This window comes from Petromyzon marinus, chromosome 18 (assembly GCF_048934315.1).
Source record: "Petromyzon marinus isolate PM22_M1 ecotype Great Lakes invasive population chromosome 18, UKy_Petmar_22M1.pri1.0, whole genome shotgun sequence".
Taxonomy (NCBI): Eukaryota; Metazoa; Chordata; class Hyperoartia; order Petromyzontiformes; family Petromyzontidae; genus Petromyzon; species Petromyzon marinus.
Window position 1 is genome coordinate 9624871 of NC_133684.1, and position 26356 is coordinate 9651226.

Sequence of the window (26356 nt, forward strand, 5' to 3'; positions counted from 1 at the left end):
ATTCATATTCTTAGCTCTTTCGGTAAAGTCACGTTGAAGGGAAGAAGGATCCTCTTGAGGAGCCTTTCAAAACCATCACTGTACCCTACATTGTGGGGATCACAAAAAAGATCTCCAAAATCTTGAATAAACACAAGATCCAGGTCCGTTTCAACACATTACATAAAATCCGTGATCTGGTTCCGTTTGTAAAAGATGTGATTCCGGACATACAGTACCCTGGTGTCTACAAACTAAGTTGCCTCTGTGGTAGTAGTTACATTGGAGAAACCAAACGCCATGTCTCGGACCGCATTCGTGAACACAAAGCAGACCTTAAACACGGTAGGACCAACACCTCGGCTGTGGCAGATCACTGTTATAATTCAGTAGGCTCACATGACATTGACTTTTCCAAGACAAAGGTTCTTTGTAAGCCATCTGGCTACAATGAGAGATTCGTTCATGAGGCTATCCACATATACAAGCACAGAGACAATTTCAACCGAGATGGATTCTGGCTTAGCAATCATTGGAAAGATTTGATAAACCATTTCAGGTCTTAATTGATTGTTCACGCTTACGGTGGCTTTCAGACAGCATGCATTAATTTTTCGTCTCCCCCCTCCTCTTTTCAGAACATAGATGGACTCGTCCTTCTAAATAAACTGCCAAATCGCTGCGCGTGGCGCTAACGTATTTTTTATAAATAAATAAAGTTTTAAAATAAATAAATTAATGCGAACCGACACACCTGATGACGACCGTTTGTTATGGTCGAAACGTCGTGAGAATTTTTTATTGTTTTATATATATTTAATTATTTCATTGTTTCCCTTCAACGTGACTTTACCGAAAGAGCTAAGAATATTCTCTACAAAGTGTTACTCATTTATCCACCCTCGCGGGATGGTGGGCTGAGCCAACCTCCAGCCACGATTTGAACTCGCAACCTTGTGATTGTGAGTCGCTTGCTCTATCGCTGAGCCACATTGGCTCGTAGTCATCATCATGGGAGCCATTATCTATCTACTGGTGGCTGAAAGCCTCCCGATGATGTCGCCATCCCTCACGGTCCTGCGATGCCACGTTATCCTGTACAGATGCTATATGCGTACAGTGTGTGTGGTGGTACCTTTGCCAGCTCGGGATTGCAGACAGCACGTGGTTGTTATGCAGGATCGTTAGCGATATGCCTTGGCAACTAAACCATTTGGTCAAGGATAATACTGTGCAAGCCTAACAATTCCAGTTCCTCCCATCGTATGTATCTATGATATTATTATCCACAGTCAACCCCTTAATCTGTTTGGCACAACAATCCCATCTGAGCTGTCATGGAATGGCTGTATTGTATTACTCATCTGGCTATTGCGTCATCCATGACGAGGCTTGGTTTTATTTTCCGTACCAAAGCATTAATGCCAAGCACTTATCACTACTGCTATAAAAAGCACAATTATCACTGCTTTTATACAAGTCACAAATGTTGTAGAAGTTAGAGTCCTGTTGTGATATCTCGGGCGAAGCAACCAGTTCCTACCTCCCTGTACTTGATATATTTAACGTGAAGCATTAATCAGGATGATTCATGATCCATCACTCACTGTTTTTATAGAGGATGTTTAAATTTGCGTGCAGTAAATAAAAAATGTATCTTGTAATTTTATTGTTTGTTGCGGTTGCACCCGAATCAGAGACAATTTCAACCGAGAAGATGGATTCTGGCTTAGCAATCATTGGACGGATTTGATAAACCATTTCGGGTCTTAATTGATTGTTCACGCTTACGGTGGCTTTCAGACCGCATCCATTATTTTCGTCTCCCCCCTCCTCTTTTCCCAACATACCTGGACTCGTTCACTTGAATAACTGCCAAATCGCTCTCCGTGGTGCTAACGTTAAGAAAAAAACGCCACTTTTTTCAAATTTTCTTGCTGTGGTTTTCACACCTGATGATGATTGCTTGCGTTGCAGTCGAAACGTCGTGAGAATTGTATTGTTTTATATTTTTATTATTTTATTGTTTCCCTTCTACGTGACTTTACCGAAAGAACCAAGAATATGAACTACACGTGTTTACCCAGTAATGCCTTACGAGTCTGATGCATCTTTTTAAGAGGGTCCTGCCATATGTGTCCAATGATTACTGTGTAATCTTAAACGAGTACAGACAGTCCTTGACTTACGAACACCCGACTTACGAACATGAGCACTTACGAACCAGCTTCCATGAAATATATTTTTAACATTGACTTAAAACGCAACTCGCACTTGGAAAAAGTTAACCGCGGAATTATTTTGTTCAGCTGAGCGATCCTCTGCGAGACGTAACGAGTCAGCCTCGTGCTGGGAGTGAGCGTTTGTGTGTTCCGACTTACAAACCCTTCGAGTTACGAATGGGCCTCAGGAACGAATTATGTTCGTAAGTCGGTGACTGTCCGTAATGCCATTCCAGTCACTCACTTTCCGGCGGGTAGTCACCTCCTGATCACTCTGTTATCGTTACTACCCTGGTTAATGTCCCCGTGAACTACTCTGTTGCGGACTCTGTCTTCAAGGATGGCTGTTCCGTCTCATCCACATCGTGTTCCACCACCACCACCACCACACTGCAGGCCACAGTAATCTGATTCCTCATTGTATGCGTGTTGTAATTTCTGTTGCACCGTACGTAGCCAACTGTGCTAATCGGAGGTGCGGTGGAAGGACAACAAACTGAACACACACACAAAAAAAGCAGGGAATGCCCTCCCATCATCTCTTTCACCAAGTTCTTATAACCTCACTCAATCCAAGACACGTGTTAACCCCCTAACGTATTTACAACGTTGATGGTGCCTTATGTTGTGAGCCCGCTTTACGATGTGGGCCTGTGCTCAGCACCCATGTTAACAATAATAATATATACGTATACAGTACGTACATTGCGCCAGAGACACTTCTCAGACACGTGTCTGAGATTGCTTCCCGAGGGGTTTGAGAGAGTCCAGCGCGCGTGACGGGTCCCACAATTGTCAGACCAGGTTCCAGAGAAGCCCCGCGAAGGATGGAGGGCGTGGATGCGGCACACCACGGCGCCTGTTGTGCACTGCGAATCCAGAATCCACGTTTAGAATGTCCAAGGGAAGCAACAAACCGAAGGAGGAAGTACGTGGAGTGGTGAGGGGGTGGAGTGGTGAGGGAGTGGAGTGGTGAGGGAGTGGAGTGGTGAGGGAGGGAGTGGAGTGGTGAGGGTGTGGTGAGGGAGGGAGTGGAGTGGAGTGGTGAGGGTGTGGAGTGGTGAGAGAGGGAGTGGAGTGGTGAGTGGAGTGGTGAGGGAGGGTGTGGAGTGGTGAGGGTGTGGAGTGGTGAGGAAGTACGTGGAGTGGTGAGGGAGGGAGTGGTGAGGGAGTGGAGTGGTGAGGGAGTGGAGTGGTGAGGGAGTGGTGAGGGAGGGTGTGGTGAGGGAGGGAGTGGTGAGGGAGGGAGTGGTGAGGGAGTGGAGTGGTGAGGGAGTGGAGTGGTGAGGAAGTACGTGGAGTGGTGAGGGAGGGAGTGGTGAGGGAGTGGAGTGGTGAGGGAGTGGAGTGGTGAGGGAGGGAGTGGTGAGGGAGGGAGTGGAGTGGTGAGGATGGGAGTGGTGAGGGAGGGTATGGAGTGGTGAGGGAGGGAGTGGAGTGGTGAGTGGAGTGGTGAGGGAGGGAGTGGAGTGGTGAGGGTGTGGAGTGGTGAGGGAGGGTGTGCAGTGGTGAGGGAGGGAGTGGAGTGGTGAGGGTGTGGAGTGGTGAGGGAGGGAGTGGTGAGGGAGGGAGTGGTGAGGGAGGGAGTGGAGTGGTGAGGATGGGAGTGGTGAGGAAGGGAGTGGAGTGGTGAGGGAGTGGAGTGGTGAGGGAGTGGTGAGGAAGGGAGTGGAGTGGTGAGGGAGGGAGTGGAGTGGTGGGGGAGGGAGTGGTGAGGGAGGGAGTGGTGAGGAAGGTAGTGGAGTGGTGAGGGAGTGGAGTGGTGAGTGGAGTGGTGAGGGAGGGAGTGGAGTGGCGAGGGAGGGAGTGGAGTGGTGAGGGAGGGAGTGGAGTGGTGAGTGGAGTGGTGAGTGGAGTGGTGAGTGGAGTGGTGAGTGGAGTGGTGAGAGAGGGAGTGGAGTGGTGAGGGAGTGGAGTGGTGAGGGAGGGAGTGGAGTGGTGAGGGAGGGAGTGGAGTGGTGAGGGAGTGGAGTGGTGGGGGAGGGAGTGGAGTGGCGAGGGAGGGAGTGGAGTGGTGAGTGATGGAGGGAGTGGAGTGGTGAGGGAGTGGAGTGGTGAGTGGAGTGGAGTGGTGAGGGAGTGGAGTGGTGAGTGGAGTGGTGAGTGAGGGAGTGAGGGACCGGTGAGTGAGAAAAGTAACGAGGAACTAACGCGTGAGGATGAGAGTGACGAGGTGAAGTGTAGATGAGGGAGGTGGTGAGGGAATCCGAGCAGTGAAAGAGGGCGGGAGGAAGGAAGAGGGCGGAGGGAGCGGCACATGGAGCAGGGCGGTGGCCCTGGCGATGTTGGCCACAAGAAGGAGGAGGAGAGGGAGGAGGAGAAGAGGGAGAAGGAGGAGAGGGAGGGACGAGTCCGCACACGGGAAGGGAGACGCCGCGGTGGAGGCAGTGGCAGCCGCTGCCGCCTAGGGATGCGCCCGGGAGCCGAGGGGACGGCGGGGCGGCCATGGTGAGTGAGGCCGTGGTGAGGGAGGCCGTGGTGAGTGAGGCTGTGGTGAGGGGGTGAGAGAGCGAGGCCGTGGTGAGTGAGGCCGTGGTGAGGGGGTGGTGAGCGAGGCCGTGGTGAGCGAGGCCGTGGTGAGCGAGGCCGTGGTGAGGGTGAGGCTGTGGTGAGCGAGGCCGTGGTGAGGGTGAGGCTGTGGTGAGCGAGGCCGTGGTGAGGGGGTGGTGAGTGAGGCTGTGGTGAGGGGGCGAGATAGTGAGGCCGTGGTGAGTGAGGTCGTGGTGGGTGAGGGGGTGAGGCCGTAGTGAGTGAGGCCGTGGTGAGTGAGGGGGTGAGGTCGTGGTGAGTGAGGCCGTGGTGAGTGAGCAGCATCGCGCGGGAACGAGGGGAGAGGGAGGTCAGGCGGGCGGGCGTCAAATGCGAGGCGAAGTCGCTACAACACTACACACACAATACACACACTACATATAATACACACTACATACACACAATACACACTACATATACACTACACACACTACATATACACTACATACACACAATACACACACTACGCATACAATACACACAATACATATACACTACATACACACAATACACACACTACACATACACTACACACACTACATATACACTACATACACACAATACACACACTACGCATACAATACACACAATACATATACACTACATACACACAATACACACACTACACATACACTACACACACTACATATACACTACATACACACAATACACACACTACGCATACAATACACAATACACACACTACATATACACTGCACATACTACACACACACACTACACACACTACATATACACTACACACACGACACACACACTACACATACTACACACACACACCACACACTAGTCACACACACTAGTCACACACACTAGACACACATACTACACACACACCAAACACACACACGACACATACACTACACACACACTACACATACTACACATACACTACACACACCACACACACTACATACACACTAGACACACACACACTACACACACTAGACACACTACACACACACTAGACACACACACACTACACACACTACATATACACTACACACACTAGACACACACACACACACTAGACACACACTAGACACACTAGACACACACTACACACACTAGACACACACTACACACACTAGACACACACTACACACACTAGACACACTACACACACACACTAGACACACACACACACACTAGACACACACACACTACACACACTAGACACACTACACACACACTAGACACACACACACTACACACACTACATATACACTACACACACTAGACACACACACACACTAGACACACACTAGACACACTAGACACACACTACACACACTAGACACACACTACACACACTAGACACACACTACACACACACACTACACACACACACTAGACACACACACACACACTAGACACACACACACTACACACACTAGACACACTACACACACACTAGACACACACACACTACACACACTACATATACACTACACACACTAGACACACACACACACACTAGACACACACTAGACACACTAGACACACACTACACACACTAGACACACACTACACACACTAGACACACACTACACACACACACTACACACACACACTAGACACACACACACACACTAGACACACACACACTAGACACACACACACTAGACACACACACACTAGACACACACTAGACACACACACTAGACACACACACACTAGACACACACACACTAGACACACACACACTAGACACACACACACTAGACACACACACTAGACACACACACCACACACACTAGACACACACACCACACACACTACACACACACACTAGACACACACACTAGACACACACTAGACACACACACTAGACACACACTAGACACACACACTAGACACACACCACACACACCACACACACACTAGACACACACACTAGACACACACTACACACACACACTAGACACACACACTAGACACACACTAGACACACACACCACACACACTAGACACACACACTAGACACACACCACACACACTACACACACACACTAGACACACACACTAGACACACACTAGACACACACACTAGACACACGCACGCTGCAGTGCGAGGGGACATGCCCACTCTCAGACACACGCGCGCATCGCAACAAACACAGCCAAAGAGCCCCCCTCTACGCGTGTTAGCCATCACAGTGCTGTTGGAGGGAGGCAAGTGCTGTTGGAGGGAGGCAAGTGCTGTTGGAGGGAGGCAAGTGCTGTTGGAGGGAGGCAAGTGCTGTTGGAGGGAGGCAAGTGCTGTTGGAGGGAGGGAAATGCTTGTGCAGGCAAGTGCTGCTGGAGGGAGGCAAGTGCTGTTGGAGGGAGGCAAGTGCTGTTGGAGGGAGGCAAGTGCTGTTGGAGGGAGGCAAGTGCTGTTGGAGGGAGGCAAGTGCTGTTGGAGGGAGGCAAGTGCTGTTGGTGGCAAGTGCTGTTGGAGGGTGGCAAGTGCTGTTGGAGGGAGGGAAATGCTTGTGCAGGCAAGTGCTGTTGGAGGGAGGCAAGTGCTGCTGGAGGGAGGCAAGTGCTGTTGGAGGGAGGCAAGTGCTGTTGGAGGGAGGCAAGTGCTGTTGGAGGGAGGCAAGTGCTGTTGGAGGGAGGCAAGTGCTGTTGGAGGGAGGCAAGTGCTGTTGGTGGCAAGTGCTGTTGGAGGGTGGCAAGTGCTGTTGGAGGGAGGGAAATGCTTGTGCAGGCAAGTGCTGTTGGAGGGAGGCAAGTGCTGCTGGAGGGAGGCAAGTGCTGTTGGAGGGAGGCAAGTGCTGTTGGAGGGAGGGAAATGCTTGTGCAGGCAAGTGCTGTTGGAGGGAGGCAAGTGCTGCTGGAGGGAGGCAAGTGCTGTTGGAGGGAGGCAAGTGCTGTTGGAGGGAGGCAAGTGCTGTTGGAGGCAAGTGCTGTTGGAGGCAGGTGCTGTTGGAGGGTGGCAAGTGCTGTTGGAGGGTGGCAAGTGCTGTTGAAGGGAGGCAAGTGCTGTTGGAGGGTGGCAAGTGCTGTTGGAGGGTGGCAAGTGCTGTTGGAGGGTGGCAAGTGCTGTTGGAGGGTGGCAAGTGCTGTTGGAGGGAGGGAAATGCTTGTGGAGGCAAGTGCTGTTGGAAGGAGGCAAGTGCTGTTGGAAGGAGGCAAGTGCTGTTGGAAGGAGGAAAGTGCTGTTAGCGAGTAGCTGCTGTAGCAGCAACAGCAGCAGCACCTAATGGGGGCCTGCGGTACGGCACACGAGAGGGGGGTGGGTGGCCAGCACCACGCCCGGCCGCCTTTGTCTCCCCAGTGGCGATGTTTACTGCACGTTGCGCCAGGTACTCGCTTTGAGGCCGAGTCGACCTAGGGAAGGCCCAGGATCGGTTCAAGTAATAATAATAATCAACGTCGTTGCCGGTGTTGGCCGTGGAGCGTTGCAGACGCGGAGACAACGAGACACTGAGACAAAGACAGAGACAACGAGACACTGAGACAAAGACCCACAGACAACGAGACACTGAGACAAAGACACTGAGACAAAGACACTGAGACGACGAGACACTGAGACTACGAGACACTGAGACGACGAGACACTGAGACAAAGACAATGAGACAACGAGACTGTGAGACAACGACACTGAGACAAAGACACTGATACAAAGACACTGAGACAAAGATACTGAGACAAAGACACGGACAACGAGACACTGAGACAACGAGACACTGAGACAACGAGACAAAGACACTGAGACGACGAGACACTGAGACAACGAGACACTGAGACACTAAGACAAAGACACTGAGACGACGAGACACTGAGACAACGATACACTGAGACGACGAGACACTGAGACGACGAGACACTGAGACGACGAGACACTGAGACGACGAGACAAAGACACTGAGACGACGAGACACTGAGACGACGAGACACTGAGACGACGAGACACTGAGACGACGAGACAACGAGACGAGACAACGAGACGAGACACTGAGACAACGAGACACTAAGACAAAGACACTGAGGCAACGAGACACTAAGACAAAGACACTGAGGCAACGAGACACTGAGACAACGAGACACTGAGACAAAGACACGGACAACGAGACACTGGGACAACGAGACACTGAGGCAACGAGACACAGATCACCACCACCACCCACACCTGCGGTGTAAGGTGCCACCACTACTACCACCACTACGGTACCGGGGGCAAGTGCTGTGTTAGCCAGCGTGTGGCGACGTGTGCGGTGGGGCGGTGTGGCCAACAACGCCGCGTCGCCTACTCATTTTAGGTCGGGGGGGGGGGGGGAAGGCCTCGATCCCACTTGGGTTCGTAGCGCAGTTCCCTAACCACTGCGCCACCACTCCCGCCTTGACTCCAAGGCCATTCGGGGTGTCGCGGAGAGGCTGACACACACGGAGACACAGACAAAGATACAAAGATCCCCCATATAGCCTTAACAGACTGTAGGGGCAAGTGCTGTTAGCGAGCACCTATGAGGGGGAGGGTGGCCAGCACCACGCCCGACCGCCTTTGTCTCCCTAGTGGCAATGTTTACACACCGCACCAGGTACTCATTTGAGGCTGAGTCGACCTAGGGGAGGCCCGGGACCGGTTCAGATAATCGTCATTGGTGTTGGCCGTGAGCGGGAATCGAACCCGGGTCGCCAGGTTCATAGCGCAGCGCACTAACCGCTACACTATCGCTCCCACACACAACAACAACCGCCATTCGCCACTAAGTGGCGGTGACGTCACCACGACGCTTGTGCCAGGCTATGTGCACCCTGAGGCCACGTGAAGTGTCGAACGCCCGTTGGCAGGAGGTCACGGGGCAGACCCAGGTGCCACGGGTCGACTGACTGAGATGACTGGCTGATGCACCACCTGTGCCCCCGACTGTGCCAACCTGCTGTGCTTTAGCCACCCGGCGCTCCGCTCGTTGTTGTGAGCGTCGCTCCTCCGCCCTCCGTTGTTGTTGGAGGGCGACTACCTCCAACTGCCCAGTAGCATCCTTCACGAGCCTCCTCCACAGAGGCCGATCTTGACACCGCTGGTACCAGTCATCGGCAAGTCCACCCAGCTCCACGTCCTCCTGTACCACATCACTCCATCTCTTCTCTAGCCCGTGCCGCGCCCGCTTAGCCCCCTCAATCCAGCCGAACAAAAGCTGTTTCGGCATGCGTTGGCTGGGCATGCGGGCTACATGACCCAGCCATCGCAGCCTTGCCCGCCGGAGGAGCTCACCGATGGGACCTTGCCCAGATCTTTCAAGGATTTGTGAGCTCCTCACACAATCCAGTCTGGTTAAACCCAGGATGGATCGTAGGCAGGCCAGCCTAAATGTTTCTAACTGGCGAAGATGTTCCATTAGGGGGGTCCACGTTTCGCAAGCGTAGAGAAGGGAGGGAATGACCGTGGCCGAGAAGACCTGAAGCTTAGTGCGGAGCGACAGACCAGGTAGCTTCCACACAGCGTTACGCAACCGATGAAAAGATATTGCCGCTCGACTGATTCGGAGGGAGACCTCTGCTGTTAAACTGGAGCCAGTCATAAGCACACTACCCAGGTATGGGAAACTCTCCACTCTCTCCACAACTGCCCCATCACCGATTGGGAGTTGTGGGGGTGGAGTGTCCGATGGTACAAAATACCCAGACACACAGACACACACAAAGACAAATATCCCCCATATAGCCTTAACATACTGTAGGGGCAAGTGCTGTTAGCGAGCACCTATGAAGTCCGGTAACGGTACACGAGGGGGTAGGTGGCCAGCACCACGCCCGGCCGCCTTTGTCTCCCCAGTGGCGATGTTTGTATCCACCGCACCAGGTACTCATTTGAGGCTGAGTCGACCGAGGGGAGGCCCGGGACCGGTTCAGATAATTGTCACTGGTATTGGCCGTGAACGGGAATCGAGCCCGTGTCGCTGGGTTCATAGCGCAGCGTGCTAACCGCTACACTATCGCTACACACACTCTTAAACACACACAGACACAACAACAACAACTGCCATTTGCCACTAAGTGGCGGTGACGTCACCACGACGCTTGTGCCAGGCCATGTGCACCTCGAGGCCACGTGAAGTGTCGAACGCCCGCGGGCAGGATGTCACGGGGCAGACCCAGGTGCCACGGGTCGACTGACTAAGATTACTGGCTGATGCACCACCTGTGCCCCCTACTGTGCCAGCCTGTTGTGCTTTAGCCACCCGGCGCGCCGCTCGTTGTTGTGAGCGTCGCTCCTCTGCCCTCCGTTGTTGTTGGAGGGCGACTGCCTCCATCTGCCCAGTAGCAGCGCCCTTCACGAGCCTCCTCCACAGAGGGCGATCTTGACACCGCTGGTACCAGTCATCGGCAAGTCCACTCAACTCCACGTTCTCCTGTACCACATCACTCCATCTCTTCTCTAGCCCGTGCCGCGCCCGTTTAGCCCCCTCGATCCGACCGAACAAAAGCTGTTTCGGCATGCGGTGGCTGGGTATGCGGGTTACATGACCCAGCCAACGCAGCCTTGCCTGCCGGAGGAGCTCACCGATGGGACCTTGCCCAGCTCTTTCAAAGATTTGTGAGCTCCTCACACAATCCAGCCTGGTTAAACCCAGGATGGATCGTAGGCAGGCTAGCCTAAATGTTTCTAACCGGCAAAGATGTTCCATTAGGGGGGGTCGACATTTCGCAAGCGTAGAGAAGGGAGGGAATGACCGTGGCGGAGAAGACCTGAAGCTTAGTGCGGAGCGACACAGACACATGCATACACACACACACAGACACACGCATGCACACGCATACACACACAGACACACTCATACACACAGACACACTCATACACACAGACACACACATACACCGACCGACTCGCACACTATTGTGCCCTCGATTCCGCAGTGCGCCGGGTTTGCAATTCCCTTGCCGAGCACGACATTACCGATACACAGCGCCCCTCTGGTCCTGTAGCACTGACGACAACTCTCAGCACTCTGGTTTAATTGCAGTGCTGCACAAGTCCACACAGCACTCCAACACAGCACTTACACAGCACTCCAACACAGCATTCACACAGCACTCCAACACAGCATTCACACAGCTCTCACATCAACAGCATTCACATAGCACTCACATAAACAGCATTCACATAGCACTCACATCAACAGCATTCACTCAGCACTCGAACACAGCACTCCAACACAGCACTCCAACACAGCATTTACACAGAACTCCAACACCGCATTCACAGCACTCCAACACAGCATTCACACAGCACTCCAACACCGCATTCACACCGCATTCACACAGCATTCACACAGCATTCACACAGCATCCACACAGCACTCCAACACAGCACTCCAACACAACATTCACACAGCACTCCAACACAGCATTCACACAGCACTCCAACACAGCATTCACACAGCACTCCAACACAGCATGCACACAGCCCTCCACATAACACACAGCACTCCATCACCAGCACACACACAGCACTCTAACACAGCATTCACACAGCACTCCAACACAGCATTCACACAGCACTCCAACACAGCATTCACACAGCACTCCAACACAGCATTCACACAGCACTCCAACACAGCATTCACACAGCACTCCAACACAGCACTCCAACACAGCATTCACACAGCACTCCAACACAGCATTCACACAGCACTCCAACACAGCATTCACACAGCACTCCAACACAGCATTCACACAGCAATCACATCAACAGCACTCCAACACAGCATTCACACAGCACTCCAACACAGCATTCACACAGCACTCCAACACAGCATTCACACAGCACTCACATCAACAGCATTCACATAGCACTCACATAAACAGCATTCACATAGCACTCACATCAACAGCATTCACTCAGCACTCGAACACAGCACTCCAACACAGCACTCCAACACAGCATTTACACAGAACTCCAACACCGCATTCACAGCACTCCAACACAGCACTCCAACACAGCATTCACACAGCTTTCACACAGCACTCCAACACCGCATTCACACAGCACTCCAACACAGCACTCCAACACAACATTCACACAGCACTCCAACACAGCATTCACACAGCACTCCAACATAGCATTCACACAGCACTCCAACACAGCATGCACACAGCCCTCCACATAACACACAGCACTCCATCACCAGCACACACAGCACTCTAACACAGCATTCACACAGCACTCCAACACAGCATTCACACAGCACTCCAACACAGCACTCCAACACAGCATTCACACAGCATTCACACAGCACTCCAACACAGCATTCACACAGCACTCCAACACAGCATTCACACAGCACTCCAACACAGCATTCACACAGCACTCCAACACAGCATTCACACAGCACTCACATCAACAGCACTCCAACACAGCATTCACACAGCACTCCAACACAGCATTCACACAGCACTCCAACACAGCATTCACACAGCACTCCGCATAACACACAGCACTCCATCACCAGCATTCACACAGCACTCCAACACAGCACACACGCAGCCCTCCACATAACACACAGCACTCCAACACAGCATTCACACAGCATTCACACAGCATTCACACAGCACTCCAACACAGCATTCACACAGCACTCCAACACAGCATTCACACAGCACTCCAACACAGCATTTACACAGCACTCCGCATAACACACAGCACTCCATCACCAGCACACACACAGCACTCCAACACAGCATTCACACAGCACTCCAACACAGCACACACGCAGCCCTCCACATAACACACAGCACTCCAACACAGCATTCACACAGCGCTCCAACACAGCATTCACACAGCACTCCAACACAGCACTCCAACACAGCATTCACACAGCACTCCAACACAGCATTCACACAGCACTCCAACACAGCATTCACACAGCACTCCAACACAGCATTCACACAGCACTCCAACACAGCACTCCAACACAGCATTCACACAGCACTCACATCAACAGCACTCCAACACAGCATTCACACAGCACTCCAACACAGCATTCACACAGCATTCACACAGCATTCACACAGCACTCCAACACAGCACTCCAACACAGCATTCACACAGCACTCCAACACAGCATTCACACAGCACTCCAACACAGCATTCACACAGCACTCCAACACAGCATTCACACAGCATTCACACAGCGCTCCAACACAGCATTCACACAGCACTCCAACACAGCATTCACACAGCACTCCGCATAACACACAGCACTCCATCACCAGCATTCACACAGCACTCCAACACAGCATTCACACAGCATTCCAACACAGCATTCACACAGCACTCCAACACAGCACTCCAACACAGCATTCACACAGCACTCCAACACAGCATTCACACAGCATTCACACAGCACTCCAACACAGCACTCCAACACAGCACTCCAGCACAACATTCACACAGCACTCACATCAACAGCACTCCAACACAGCACTCCAACACAGCACTCTAACACAGCACTCCAACACAGCACACACGCAGCCCTCCACATAACACACAGCACACACTCTCAGCACACGCACATCGCGTTGCTCGCTCTTGTCAAGGTAAGCGTGGAGGAGTGAAAGTGAACGCGACTGTAATTATACTCTTTGGTTCTATTCGGTAAAGTCACGACGTTTCGGCCACAACACAGACTGTTTCGAGGACAGCGCTGGAGTGAAACACAGCCAAGCTCAGACCGCGACCTTTAAGCTGTGTGAGAGTAATTAAGGTGCCTTGACAAATGAATTAGCATAAAAAATTGCATTTTAATAGGCGGACTTAGCATGATGAAAGGTAGGGAGGGGGTCGACCTGTGCAGGCTGGTGAGGGGGCACGGTAGCGTCCACATGCTGGTGGTGTGAAAAGGGGATTTTAAGAAGCTGCGAACGTTTGGGGTACCACTACTTGAAAAATATACTGTACCATTGAAAATGAGTTTAATGTTTGGTTCTATTTAGAACATCTTTCCAATGGTTGCTTAATTTGAAACCATCTTCTCGGTTGAAATTGTGTCTGTTTGTAGATCTGAATTGCCTCGTGAACAAATCTCTGATAAAAACCCGTGGGTTTGCAAAGAACCTTGGTATCGGAGAAAATTATATCGTGATCACCCACAGCGTTTTAACAGTGATCAGCTACAGCAGAAGAATTCGTTCTGCCGTGTTTCAAATCTGATTTGTGCTCGCGAATTCGGTCAGAGGCATGTCGCTTCGTCTCCCCGATATAGCAATCACCGCAGGTACAACTCAATTTGTAAACCCCGAGGTACTGTAAGTCAGGAATGACATCCTTCACGGATGGGATCAGATCACGAATTTTGTGTACTGTGTTGAACCAGACCTGGATCTTGTGTTTGTTTAGAATTTTGGAAATCTTTTTTGTAACGCCTGCTATATATGGCAGTGTAATGGTTTTGACCGGAGTATCAAGTGGTTGTTTCTGTATGGAGGGAGAAACAGCTTGGCGGATGGTACGGTCAGAGTATCCATTCCTTTTGAGAGCCAGGTGTACATGTTTTAATTCACTGGTCAGGTGTTGGTCCGAAATGCAATGAGCCCTATGGTATAAAGTTTTGATGAGAGAATTCTTCTGAGCTGGGTGGTGGTGGTAATCAGGCTTCAAGTAGGAATCCGTGTGGGTGGGTTTCCTGTAGACAGCATGCCCCAACGAGCCATCAGGTCTCCTCTCAAACAGAACATCCAAGAATGGTAGCCTGCCATCCTTCTCCACTTCCATGGTGAATTTGATGGCGGGATGTCTGGAATTGATGTGGTGTAGGAAAAGGTTCAGAGCTGGGAGGCCATGTGGCCAAATGACGAAAGTGTCATCCACATATCTCTTCCACAGGGAAGGTCTGAGGATGGAAGTCTGAATGGCGTCCGATTCAAGTTTCTCCATGAAAACATTGGCTATCACTGGTGACAAGGGGGAACCCATGGGAGTACCCTCATTTTGCTTGTAGAAGGAACTATTCCAAGTAAAGTAGGTGTTGGTGAGGCAGTGCCTGACCAGAGTAGGTACCTCGGGGTTTAGTCCATGTTGTACCAAATTGATATAATTTTCAATTATATCAATTATATCAATGGTATCAGGTACCGGGACTGTAATTATCGTGCGGGGGGAAGTCGCTCCGTCTAGGCGCACGCGAACCCTGCGGAACGCTCGTGAGCTGCGTCGCGCGGAATATAAACACACACACACACACAACGTGTTCCGCTGCTGCCGCACCATTTGGCCATCCACGTATGCAATACCGAGCGTTTTCGTCCACGGCTCCCGATGAGCCTTGTACGTACGAATCGTGCGTGGGGGTGGTGGCATGCCCGGTTAATATCGTGCATGGACTAGCGGTGCCACGCCCGAACCAGTGGGTGCCACATTAACTTGCGATGCCACGTCTTCATTGTTGTTACTGCCACGCCATAACTAGTGATGCCACGGACTAACTAGTGATGCCACATTGACTAGCGAAACCACGCCTTCATTGTTGTTAATGCCACGCCATAACTAGTGATGCCACTGACTAACTAGTGATGCCACATTGACTGGCGATACCACGCCTTCATTGTTGTTGCTGCCACGCCATAACTAGTGATGCCACGGACTAACTAGTGATGCCACATTAACTAGCGATGCCACGTCTTCATTGTTGTTACTGCCACGCCATAACTAGTGATGCCACAGACTAACTAGTGATGCCACATTGACTAGCGATACCATGTCTTCATTTTTGTTACTGCCACACCATAACTAGTGATGCCACGGACTAACTAGTGATGCCACATTAACTAGCGATGCCACGTCTTCATTGTTGTTACTGCCACGCCATAACTAGTGATGCCACGGACTAACTATTGAAGCCACATTAACGAGCGATACCACGTCTTCATTGTTGTTACCACGCCATAAACTAGTGATGCTACTCCATAACTAGTGATGCCACGGTCTAACTAGTGATGCCACAGATTAATGAGTGATGTCACTCCCTAACTAGTCATTCTAGACCCTAACGAGAGGCGCCACTTAGAACGTAGTTCTACACGACTTAAAACGCATTGTCATTGCTTTACAAACTGCATGGGCCTAAACAAATGTCGGTACCACTATAGGTGGCACCTGTTTAACAATACCACTTTGTGCATATTGTCAATGAGGGTGCAGGATTATATAATACACTCGTTGCATGATTAACTGCTGATTCAGATTTTAGCATCTTAGGTGGTATATTTGGTATGGGCCCATGGACTCTGAGGGATCAATGGAATGCATCTGAGTGTGGGTGCGAATGGCATTGTTGGTCGTAGCTATAGCCGTCATAGAGCACAGGACCCATATCTAACAGGGAGGGAGCTCGGACCATGCCTATAAACATCGGGCAGTTCAGCATTGGTTCAAGCGAGTCTGATTGTGCCGATGAGACGAGTTTGCTTGTGCTAAACCAGAGTTGGTGGCGAAGAACTGCACTCCCAGAAGCGGCGAAAGTCAACGGAATGCGGGGAGATGACTTCTGTAATAGTTTGTGCGGAGGGAGGCATGTGGGGGGGGGGGGGTGACGCACGGTCTGCGTATTCACTCATGTGATCCTGGGTACCATCATCACTGACCGGTGAACGGCCATAGATTGCACGAGTCTTGTGCCTCGTGTTGATTTTCTGCGAGCAGCCTGGCTCCTGCCTATGGGAATGTGGCTTCTCCACCACTGCTGCACGGCTGCCCTTGAAAACGCAGTGCATCACCTCACAGTCGTCTTAGTGTCTCTGTGTGCTGTGTGTGCCACAGGGTGCTGTGTGTGCCGTTAGATATTTTAGTCGTGGTTTAGTCGTAATTGTCACAGTAGGGGACACAGGTGGTGCATCAGCCAGTCATCTCAGTCAGTTGACCCGTGGCACCTGGGTCTGCCCCGTGACCTCCTGCCAGCGGGCGTTCGACACTTCACGTGGCCTCAAGGTGCACATAGCCTGGCACAAGCGTCGTGGTGACGTCACCGCCACTTAGTGGCGAATGGCGGTTGTTGTTGTTGTGTGTGCCGTAGTGTAGCGGTTAGTGCGCCGCGCTATGAACCCGGCGACCCGAGTTGGATTCCCGCTCACGGGCAACACCAGTCACGATTATCTGAATTTGTCCTGGTCCTTCCCTAGGTCGACTCGGCCTCAAATAAATAGTTGGTGCGGTGTGTAAAAACATCGCCACTGGGGAGACAAAGGCGGTTGGCCATGGTGCTGGTCACCAACTCCCTCGAGTGCTGTGCTGGCCTTAATAGGTCCTCGCTAACAGTACTTGCCCCTATAGTCTGTTAAGGTTATACGGGGGGACATGTGTCTTTGTGTGTGCTGCAGTGATCTGCATGTGCTGCGTTGTTCTGTGTGCTGTGGTATAATGTTCTGCAGTGTAACATGCGTTGCACTGTTCTGTGTGTGTTGTATATGCTAAATGTGTTGTATGCTGTTCGAATCAATAAGGAATCCTTCAATTAGGGGCCTCCGGCACATTTTTACTTTGAGTTTCCAACTGTGGTCCTTCGCAAAATTAATCAAAATATAACGGCCAAAGCCGTTGATTTCCACCACACCTAGCCGATGCTTTCTACCCTCTGGCAGATTCCGCAGCTGCGGTACAGTCGACATACATTGTCCAAAGTCTGCCCTGGCAGTCTCCCACCATGTAGCCTAAGCCATCCCTTTTGGTCGTCGGACCTGTGGAGACCAATCAAGTGTCTGTCTCTTTCAATCATTCCTCCCCCATCCTGCACATGCGCCCCACCCAGCATAGACGTTTTTGCCAAATCACATCTGCAACACTCGCCTGCGATGTTTCTCTGTATTCGTCTCGGACACCCGAGCTCAAATGCCAGCAACATTTTCAAGCTTCTTGGGGTCCACCTTTCTGACCCACAGAATTCATGTAGACAACAATCCCGACGTCAAGTACCTTCGTTCAGTTTAAGGTTGGAAGGGGTTACCTGTTCCTGCCAGACCAGCGGGCCCCATTTGGCACGATGGTGGATATGAGGAGGCAATGGCAAAAGCAGCGAAAGAAATGTCAGCCGTTTCTCCAATGGCATTGCTTGCCTCAGCATGCCATGAGAGGTTCTGGCAAGGATAATCGAACATCGCATTGCCAGACAAGCTGAAGGGGAGCTGGCACAGCCTCGATGTGGTTGCAGGGAGTCCGTGCCATTCCCTGTTCATTTTCGGTTGCAACTGGGATGTCCTCTGGTTCTTAAATGTAGTTTGAGCAGATGTCCATGCCTGCATGAGAGGACTCTCCATCTGGCACAAATACAATGGAAGAAAGATCAATGCCAAGCTGTAGTCAAGGGATAGCTCCCCACTTAGTGGTCGACCATGTTGTGTATTCTCAGATCTGTTAATTGCATCTCGCTGTGAGGAATTTGAGACCTATGCTGAACCTGGAGCGTGTCTCTTAAGAGGTGAAGCCTCACTAACTTCAGTCCCACAAAACCTCCTGCTTGGGTTCGATCAAACGTTCTATCTCCTAACTTCTAGAGAAGGAATGGGGTGATGGTGGAGAGGGTGTAGGAGTTCCCATACTTTGGCAGTGTAGTCATGGCCATCTTTGGTTTGGCAGCAGAGGTCTTTGAATCAGTCAAGTAGCATTAGCTGTTCATTGGCTGCTTATCTCTGTTTTGAAACTACCTGGTCCGTCACTTCACACAAAACTGCGGGTCTTCTCTGCCCAGATGACTACTCTGTGTTTACTAAACGTGGACCCTTTAACCGGAACACCTTTACTGGCTTAAACCATTAGGATGGACTGCTTGTGAACCATCATGTGTCCAGATCTTTTGAAGATCTCACATATCCTCGAAAGATCTGGACACAGTCCCATCATTGAGCTCCTCTGGCAGTCGGCGCTGCTTTGGCTGGGTCATGTAGCCTGCATGCCCAGCCAGCGCATGCCCAAGCAGCTTCGGTTTGGCCGGACAGAGGGGGCGGCTGTATTCAATGGTGCTTGCGGTTTCATTTTATGGTGTTAGTTTGACATCTCCATACTATAAGGTTCACCGTGCAACAGAAAGTGTCGTTAATTGATAATCACAATTCACAAGTGAAGCAATGCACGTGTGAATACTTCGGCATGTGTTACCTGCCAGGTATTTTTTGCCTGCACTGTATTAAGCACACATTTGACACTTTTAGGAGCTGCCGCAGTGGTGTAACGGTTCACACACTGGACTTGCAATACAGAGGTCATCCATTAGATTCCACCTCTAGGCACGGCAATTGATATAATGGGGCAAGTTTCTAAAATCCCCCCCCTCCACCTCTGTCCACCCAAAAGTATAATGAGGTCACCACAGATAAGCCGATTGGCAAGTCGTGTGTAGTGGGGTAAAGTGTGGGCATTTCTACCTCTTTCAAGACATCTGGTCAGTGTGGAGGAGACCAAATACCCTCGAGAGCTCCCTCTTGTGGAGGTCATTCTGTCAACTTGTTCATGCATTTGATGTCGCGTATTTGGCAAAGCACTCGATACCACTCCATTTTAGAGTGGTTTATTTCGCACTGATTTCTGTTCGCTTCATTGATGTGTACTATACTTAATCAGATGTTTTTTGTAATTTCGCTTACCCAGGTCCGTCTCCTCTTGCAAATTAGACGCTAGTCTCCCGAGTCCTCACCTGCTTAAACAAAATAAGCTTGAACCACTCTTTTAGACTATTTCTAGACACGCTGCGTGGGCTGTAGCTGTTTAAACTGTATTTCAGGATGGCTCGGCTGAGAATCTGAGCGCGGCGTCTGCCTCGAGCTGGTGCTTCCCGGGGTCTGGTGGTTGCTCTCTGCGCCCTGGCATGCCAAGCAGGGAGCACCTTCCCACACCCCCCATCGCGACACAGCCCGGCAAGGCGCCGGACACAGGATGCCTTCAGGCGAGGCTGTCCGGTGATGCAGGGCCTGCCGGTGGACAGCTGGCAACCACCTCCGTATGTGCTGCCTGTTCACTGCCAGCAATGCTGACGCGCCGGCCACAGGACATACAGCACAGGTGAGTGCCGCCATGCGTTTGCAGATTCGTAAGTGACACGATGTACACGGAGTGCAAAGGGCCATTCGTCTTGCAGCTTCTCCTCGGCGGGAGAGGTGAGCACCTCACATTGGAAAGGTTGCAAGTTCAAATCCTGGTTGGGGGTTGATTCGGATCGTTATCCCTCTGTGGACAGTGAAATAGGTACCGTTTTGGGGGCAAGTCAACATTGGTTGTCCTGTAGATGGACGTGCCACACCATAGGAATGTGGAATTCTCACCATCGAGGACTGTAAACAGGAGATGAATGGAAAAGGAAAGCATCATATGACGGATTTCACCCAATGGAGTAACTTTTATTTTTTTTCACCTGAGAAAATATAAGCTTGACAAAAATGTATTCACATAGTAATAGGTTTTTACCCTTTTATCTGGCACCAAAACTGACACCTTTATACAAGGGATCATGTTTGCAATAACCACAACACAAGTAGTCAAAATGCAAACAAAAAGAGACAACTCTGATAATGATATGCACTGTCCTTGAAATTGATTGGTCCACATCCGTGACGGCTTTTCTTAGAGCCTAGTCTCCACTGGTGTTGGACCAGATGACGCCAAAAGGCGTACAACCCAAAAAACAGCACACTATCAGAGTATTGAGAGCTCGGGGTAAGCATAAAATTGGATACTTGTATGGAAATATTTATGCTGCAGACATCAACAAAATGGTCACAGTTGGGTAAAAACTTTGCTTGCACAGGACTGCTGGAACCTAGACTAGCTCGCGGGCACTAGACTGGCCCTCGTACACTTCAGTGGGCCGCAAGCTTCAAATCGTGCTTGTGCACTAATCGTGACCCCACGCATCGCCCAAGAGACGCTTAGACCAGGCCACCATGAGGGGCTCCATGGGATGCATGGGGCCTGCACTGGTCTCGGTCAAGAGTTCTCAATCTTTCTGGATCCCCGGTGGTCACTGCCAACCCTCAACACATTTTTGTGGACCACCACGCACCAATAACAATACACTTGGACATATTTGCCAAAGTTATAACTACTCATCACTGACCAATGCTAGTAATTAGTAGATTTCGTTAAGAGCCAGCTGCTGCGTTGATGAGCCATGAATCCAAACGTTTGTGCAATGGCCAGTGAAAATCATGGTGTTTTGTGAAAAAATAGGAACGACTACAACAGCTCCTACAACATTTCTGCGGACAACTTCCTATGGCTGTGCAGAGCGACCGTGGTGCAAGGAGCACAGGCTGGGAAGAACACTGTCTCGACACTTTTTTTGTGTTGCCTAGGCTGGAGGTGACCATTCTGCATGAATACCTGGGCCCCAGAGTGTACCAAGTCGACGCATGGTGCACAGCTAAAGACATCAAAGGGCTCATCTTTAAAGACACTGGTTATCCGACTGCTGAGCAAAGACTCTTTTTTGAGACAAAAGAGGTAAAATAACCACGGTTTATGTAAATAATTATCTAGATTAAACATAACCAGAGCCATGGAAAGCTCGTGTAAGGAAAACACACACTGCCTTTTTAATGGGCATATAAACAAACACACCAAGCAGCTTGCAAAAATACATTATTGCGTTTTTATGGTGTCTGTCAAACATACAGAATTACATTTTTCATCTATTAAAAATTGTCAAGCATTTTCAGGCCATTAGTTGTGATTATGGTGAACGTGGCAGCATGGCCCCTCTGCTGGTGCTGAGCAGCCTGCTCGGCATTTGTGGGTTTGTAAAAGTACAATGCTACATCAGCGTTTACTGAACAGTATAACTGATCTTTGGTTTTTTCGGTAAAGTCACGTAGAAATAAGAAATAATAATAAAATGACATAAGCTCTTCTATACCTGATGATGATTGCTTGCGTTGCAATCGAAACGTCGTATGCTATTATGTAATTTTATTATTATTTATTATTTCTACGTAACTTTACCGAAAAAACCAGAGTAATTCCTGCACTCACGAAGCACCAAATCAAGAATAACTGATATTGCAGATTGAAGTATGTCAGAATAAATAAACCGACAGTACGACTCCTACACATATCCGTTCCTCCATATAAAACAATGTAAGTATGCATTAACACATCCCATCAGCTCCACGGACTTATGGAAGTGCATAAATTCAGCAGCATTGATTCAGCACAAGCAAAAATCTGGACGTTCACTGTCTCTCATCAGCAGAGTAAGGCTTGCTTGAACCTTGCCTTACGAACTGCCAAATGTATGTAGGTATGGACCCTCTCTGTTAGAAATGGATCGTAGTTTGATGCAAAACTCAATTATACACACTACAAAATATTAAATCGCGACATTGTGGACAATGTAAATAACAACAAATAAAAGATAGAATTACGACGGCCAATTCTGACATGCCCACGATTATTTATTTGGTTTATATGGATGGTCAAGATGCTTGTAAATTACATCGCACGCGTATTCGGTTTTTCATTGCTTTTGTCGGAAGGTTCCAGATTTCGTCGCAGTTTCCACTGTGGCCAAGGACAGGACGCCGACGTTGACTCTGCAGGGCCGCGGCCTTCTCGGCGCAGGTGGAGCTACGCACCTGCCTACCTGTGTAACTGCATACCTGTCTGCTCACCTGACCCACTTACCCATCTGCCTTCCTTCGTCACATAATCCCCAAGCTGCCTTGCGTTGACCCGCTCAGCTGCCCGAGGCCCTCCGTCGTTAACCCTCACTTCATCCACCTGGCCACGGCAAACCCTCTCGCTACGTCTCGCCTCCTCTCGAGAACATCGCGGAATTCTTCCTGGCAAAAACATTACCAAGCTGCAGCGTGTACAAAATTCTTTGGCACGTGGTCGTAACGGGTTCTGCCGGATCCGACCATGTCCGTCCGGCAGATCGCCGAGCTGCATTGGGCCGAACGAACACATTATACGGTCGCACTCATTCCATACAAAGTGCTTGCCACAAATGAACCACAATACCCTTGCTGATCTCGTCAAGGGGCATAAACCATCACTGCGAACTCGGGTCATCCTCGCAGTGGCTTTTGGCTGGCCATCGAACTAAAACGGTCACTGCATCGCGCGCTTTCAGATGCGCTTCTGCGGCTGTCTGGAACCCTCTTGCTGCCGATATTAGAAAGCCACTGGCGCTATGCACTTTTAAATCTAGAATGATAACTAATTTCATTAGAACTGCTTTTTGTGTTCAGTTTGTCCTTCCCTTGCACCTACGATTAGCACGGTTGGCTACGTACGGTGCGAAATAAGTTCTAGATACATACTTCTTTTTCAGCCATCCCTGTCATGTATTTAGGTTTAAGCAGACAGGTGGCTCAGCGCTAGAGCGAGCAACTCACAATTGGATGGTTGCATATTCTTGGTTCTTTCGGCAAAGTCACGTAGATACAAAATAAAAATTGAATAAAATAAAAATTTAAAATAAATTTAAAATAAAAATGTGGAGGAGTAAAATGGGGACGTGACGTCATGTGTGCCGTCCAGTGCGATGACGTCACGGAACGTGGCGTCCTGCGCGCTGGGTGGCTCGATGACGTCATGTCTCCTCTAGTATTTAAGGGGGACCCCGTGACGAAAGCGGGGTCACTGTGGGAACAGGTAGAGTGAGAAGGGTGGAGAGGGAACCAGGGGTAGAGAGGGTTCGAGTGAAGAGTCTGGAGTGAAGCCGCTGGTAGCCGTAGGAGGTGCTGCTCTTCCCGGTCGGTGGGGTTGGCAAATTCCCCCATCCGACTCGAGGGAAAGAGACCGGAGCTAGCCGGGCTGGACCAGGACTTGGTGTAGGACCCCTAACCCCTGGGAGTTGTCACACCCTTTGTGTATTGTAGTAGCTTTGAATAAATCCTTGGCGAAAGCACTTACCTTCCAAGCCGTCTCCCGAGTCGTCGTCGGGAACTCCTCAACAAAAGCAAAAAACCCACGACGTTTCGATCGCAACACGAGCGGTCTTCATCAGGCGGGGGGTTAACTCAGCCCACCATCCCTCTAGGGTCAATAAATGGGTACCACTTTGTGGAGAAGTTGGAACGTGGTATTTCCACCACTGGCTTAGGGCTGGAAATGGGAGATGAGCATCTCCTTGATGCTCTTTTGAGCAGGAAACCCCTCTGACGTCATGTTTCTGTGTGGCGTTGCATGCACGTACTGAATAATGGATTTGTTTTTGTTCGTGTCTCATTGAAACAAAAGGGAGGTTTGGGCAGTCAACCCCTCCTCTGGTGGACTTCCTCAAGGACATTCTGCGCAGATACCCAGATGGTGGCCAGATCCTAAAGGTAGATTTTTTGATGAAAAACAGTAAAAATTTATTTGGCAGATTTAATTTTCATTTTGCATTCATTATGTTAATGGTATTGTATTCAAAAGCTCTTTGAAACGTATTTTTAAACTTTGTTAGTTACCATGTTCATTTGTGATTGTAAAACGTCTCGAATTTTTTTTTATCAGGAACTGATTCAGAATTCCGAAGATGCCGGAGCAACGGAGGTGAGGTTTCTGTTCGATGAGAGATCCTTCGGAACCGACTCTCTTCACTCGAGTGAATTTGCAACGTTTCAAGGTACACACCCTACTCCATGTGCTCCACGCAGAGCAGCAAACACTTTGTCGCATGCACACACTTAATCATCATCAGCCACGATTAATCCAACGCTGGATGAAGGCCCCTCCAAGCTGCCACCACGTCTCACCGTCCTGCAACGCAACAATCCATCCAGCACCTCCACATGACCTGATCTCATCACTCCATCTGCTAGGTGTGCGACCTTTAGTACGTGCTCCATTCCTTGACTGCCACTTTGCTATTATTCTTAACTGTGTGGCCTGTCCTCTGATTAGCACGGTCCGGACCTCTGATTAGCAGGGTTCGATATGTACGGTGCGAAAAAAGTTCAACATGCATACATACGGGCCCATGTACTTTACTTAATGGTTTCAGTGAGGTCATCTGCGTAAATCGAAGCACTCATCTCTCGAGGATTTTTTTTGGCTCGCTCTTTGTCATTTATTTTCCGTTTACAACCGCATTTCTAAACCACGTGTCACTGCCGGTAGTATTGCGCACAGATTGAAAAGACCTTGCTACGTTACTTTTAATGATCAAGTTCAGTGTTAAGCTTTACATACACGCAGTATGCCTTAAATAGTGCAAAATATGTTTTTTTTATACTTTTGCCTGCATTATCATTGCGTTCATGTTATAATTCTATATGTTGTGAAGTACCATTCTTTGCCAATGTTGTGTTGATCGCTACAGGGCCTGCCTTGTACGTGTTCAATGATGCCGTGTTCACGGACGATGACTGGAGGGGTATCCAGGAAACTGCACGAAGCAGGAAGAAAGACGATCCCCTTAAAGTTGGGCGATTTGGAATTGGCTTCAACTCCGTGTACCACATCACAGGTGGACTACAGTAACAGCCCAACACATGCGTCAATAACTCTGTGTGCCATGTCCTGAAAGATGTGATCGATCATGATCTTTCATTTAGTGCTGTCCATTATATTACTTTAATAACACTTTGGTTGATGTTTGGGTATTGTTCCTTTTTCATAGCACGTAAAAAAAGAGGGCAGTTTTTCCTTGTTATAAACATTGCCCTTTCTATGGCCACACTGTTAATGACTAATGTTCACTTTCTG

At 50.0% G+C, this 26356-nt stretch overlaps 1 protein-coding gene across 1 annotated transcript in view; it reads left to right on the forward strand.

The window, feature by feature from the left end:
• Window positions 1-4537: 4537 nt before the first annotated feature.
• The window catches only part of SACS (sacsin molecular chaperone), a 39626-nt gene continuing 17807 nt past the window's right edge, over window positions 4538-26356 (forward strand). The window contains 7 exon segments of the mRNA XM_032956685.2: window positions 4538-4649; window positions 20448-20725; window positions 22015-22162; window positions 23194-23278; window positions 24905-24990; window positions 25163-25274; window positions 25971-26117. Of these exon segments, the coding sequence (XP_032812576.2) occupies window positions 4647-4649; window positions 20448-20725; window positions 22015-22162; window positions 23194-23278; window positions 24905-24990; window positions 25163-25274; window positions 25971-26117 (859 nt within the window). The 5' untranslated portion in view covers window positions 4538-4646.